At 37.3% G+C, this 3,396-nt stretch overlaps 1 protein-coding gene across 1 annotated transcript; it reads right to left on the bottom strand.

Moving 5' to 3' along the window:
• Positions 1-790: 790 nt before the first annotated feature.
• Positions 791-2,865, bottom strand: LOC102798211 (placenta-specific gene 8 protein-like). The gene is made up of 3 exons (XM_035915268.2): positions 2,757-2,865; positions 2,402-2,547; positions 791-931 (listed from the first exon to the last, which is right to left on the bottom strand). Exons 1-3 carry the CDS (start codon positions 2,863-2,865, stop codon positions 791-793), a joined length of 396 nt encoding a protein of 131 aa, XP_035771161.2.
• Between the last annotated feature and the right edge of the window lie 531 nt (positions 2,866-3,396).

Here is a 3,396-nt window from a genome sequence, read left to right as displayed (position 1 = left end):
CTGAATGTATTTTTACAATCTAAATATGCATATGTAAAAAAATATATATTTAAAAAACAAGTAAATTGTGTTTTACTATATTTACAGTGATGTTATGTTATTTTACCTTTGACATGTAAAATCACAGTCTACTTATGTAAATTTAATGATATTCTAGAAAGACAGTACAAAACTGTAAAATATACAGTTAGATACTTTGACATTACTATTTTTTGGAAAAGTGTGTGGTTCAATCGTACATTTTGAGCATAACATAACATAATAATGAGACTGAAAAATTTGCACAGTGTATGCCCAGCTTAAGGAGACAAAGTCCTCAAAAGAAGGGGCCTCATCTTAGGAGATTAATCAGTCTTTCACTTGATCATTTTAGGAGTTTAAGTAGAGGAGGACACTAGCTGGCCAGCCAAACCCAGCTGCCAAGGTGCGAAAGACATATTCAGGGTTTGAAGAAACGTGTCTCCACAGCTGAGCAAAAATGTACAACAAGCAACATATAATGGGTGAATATGAATAACTTTTTATTTCAGCAAATGTTAAATTTAACTTGGGAAAGATTACAATAACAGTGAGCGTGTGAAATTATACAGATTTTACTGGCCAGAGTAAACAAACGCTCTCAGTTGTATTATATACCAAACACGCAACCAAAACTCAAAGCATCTGGTTTTAACAAAGACTCTACATATCGTACTGAATTACAAAAGCATCAGCACTTTGAAATACTTGAAATGAACTTTGAAATACTGTTGGCCATCTTCACTCAACCAAGAGCCAAAATGGTTACATCCTACCCTCTGACAACTTGAGTGGTGACCACCGTTGCGGTGGCCGGCTGCATGTTGGCCCTGATCTTCACCTCACGATGCATCTGGCACCAGACACACTCGTAACACCAAATTATTTTACACCAGTCATCACAGCACGAACCCTGCAGGATGGAGAAGAAGAAGAGAAGAATAAGACATAACTCAACACAATGAGGCAAACATGGTGAAGTCCCCATGCTTGCCTGATTTAGAGTACTCTCAGTGTTCACTTGGCGAATGTGAACCAACAGTCAAGTAGTTCTTTGATGCTGTTATAAGAAGCTGGGTGAGTTAATAAAAGTGAATTTGTCACAGCCGTAGTTTCCTGTTAAACAGATTTGAACAAACTGCCGTTACACTGTCTATGTGTTTAATGAAGGCACACAGGGTATGTTTGAATGGTCAGTTTCACTTAAGAAGAGAAATAAGAATGTGGGTGGCGTCTGTAATAATGTTTAGGAAAAAGAGCTTCAATCATTCTTTAATTACCTCCTTTAGCAAACTGACTGGAGCATCCTTTATGAAAGGAGAGCAGAAAATGCCATCCCACAATTCATAGCAATGGCTCATCCAACTATTCACGAAAACTATCCAGTACGCAGATGATTTAAATCTTAATTATAACTGAATTTTCCAATTTGTGCCATAAGCTAGTGATTTTTCACAACAGCCTGCTAAACACATGAAGAACGTGCAGAAAATGTGTGCCAATTTTCTGTGTTACCAAATTTTATCAAGTTGGCAAAGCACAAAGCTCATCACAATAACTCATAAAGAATCAAAACCTTTACAGCAGTGTAGCTGGCTTACATCCACCAAGGAATTCAAGGTCAACTCAATGATGGTTGAAGATTTTTAAAAAGCCTTATAACATTGAAAATATGATCATTACATGCGTATGTATGTTCAACAGGTATCTTCAGCACCTCCAACCTCTCCTTCGAAGGTCATGAAATGGAGCTAATGGTCCAAGTGATAATAATGCTATACAGGGCTATTTATTAAAACTATATTTCTCATTGTCATTGTTCCTATTGAAAACATGTGCGCATATAGGGAATGATATATGGGCACTGTAAATATCCCGTTACTTTGGACCCCTGACCTTTCTGCAAGGTCAAATAAGGTAAAATTTTCATAAAATTCTACTTATTACTTATTGGCAACATTTAGGAAATAGTACTGCTATATGGGGACTCAAAATATCCAAAATAATTTACATCCACATATCACCTTTTTCCTTCTGACCTCATTTCTGCATTGTACATCTATGGTTTTCTTTCAAGTTGACCCAAAATGTGTTATTTTTATTGCACTATATATTCTTTTAAAAAAATCAAAGAAAACAAAATATGAATTTATAAAAAAAAATAAATGAATTTATAAAACTGTACAAAATACAACACTTTTCAATTATTCAGTGAGCTGGCCTAATGGAAGTTTGCACTCCCAGTATGCTTCTTTTTATGTTGATTTTTGTAGGAAAACCATATCTTTTAAAAAGAAATAGAATTTAAATAAAATAGTTTTCATCCCTCAGTTTAGCTTGGCTAACAACAATAACCTTGACCCTCCCCCGCCCCCAGCCTTACAGGGATGCCGTGGCGCTCTCTGATCGACTGGCGAAGCATGCAGGACACCACGCAGCATACATCACAGAGTGGGAGGCAGCAACACCACCCGTGCTTGTTGGCTGTATCACACTGCATGCAAGGGAAACACCAAAGGGCACAGCAACCTCGACAGAAGAGAAAAAAATATGCAGAGACACAAGTTTATTTTACTGTTGAATAAGTTCTCCTTCAACAACTAGCTTATGCATCCTGTGTTTTATATGGTGACTTCAGCTCTAATTTCAGATGATCAGAAGACCCTCTGAATAAAAGTCTGAGGAGATTGTTGATACAAAAAGCACTACTGTTTGTAGAGTTTGCTAGATTAACTTACAAGTGCCCATATCAGCACAGCAATCACAGAGGCCAGTGCTCCAAGTCCCAGGGCTTTGATTAGTGCTGGAGACTGTCACTATCTGGGTGGGTGCCTGGTATTCAGCCATTTCTGGAGGAAAGAAGGTAGAAATAGAGATGCATTGAAGGGTTATAGTTTTTGTTGCTCCTGTGTACGGAGAAATCAAATGCTAGAATATGAAAAAGATAACAGCTGGTTTGAAGCATTGCTGTCCACAGTGTGGATATTTTTACAAATAACAGTTTCCTGTTTCGTGAAAATCACTGCAAAGACCATTGGCACTAAAGTTGCGAGTACATCTTTTAAAACTCAGAAATTTGATAAAACCCAGCTTATAAACTGCATTCACAGCACATTTCAAACCAATAACTTTTATAAACCTACCGTTTCAAACAGTTCAAAGTCACACAAAATCTTAATCTGTCTTGAATGCTCAGCATTCAAGACAGATTAAGACATATTTAGTGTTATTTATCCATTTTTTTCTTTGGTACATAGTCCCACATATCTTGCTTCATATGTTTGATGTCACATTAGTGGCCACAGCCGCATCTAATGTGGCTGCAGCTCAGGTGGCAGAGCAGGTCAGCCACTAATCAGAAGGTCGGTGGTTCGATCC

The sequence above is a fragment of the Neolamprologus brichardi genome, chromosome 3 (assembly GCF_056152115.1).
Source record: "Neolamprologus brichardi isolate AB-2024 chromosome 3, ASM5615211v1, whole genome shotgun sequence".
Taxonomy (NCBI): Eukaryota; Metazoa; Chordata; class Actinopteri; order Cichliformes; family Cichlidae; genus Neolamprologus; species Neolamprologus brichardi.
This window is presented reverse-complemented; position numbering and strand designations above follow the sequence as displayed.

Bases quoted from the DNA above. Each gene is read 5' to 3' on its own strand.
- LOC102798211 (XM_035915268.2), bottom strand. From the start codon at position 2,865: ATGGCTGAATACCAGGCACCCACCCAGATAGTGACAGTCTCCAGCACT. The intron at 2,548-2,756 runs GTAAGTTAATCT...TCTTCTGTCGAG, and splicing joins CTGTGCTGATATGGGCACTT to GTTGCTGTGCCCTTTGGTGT. The intron at 932-2,401 runs GTAAGGCTGGGG...TCCATCCTGCAG, and splicing joins GAGAGCGCCACGGCATCCCT to GGTTCGTGCTGTGATGACTG.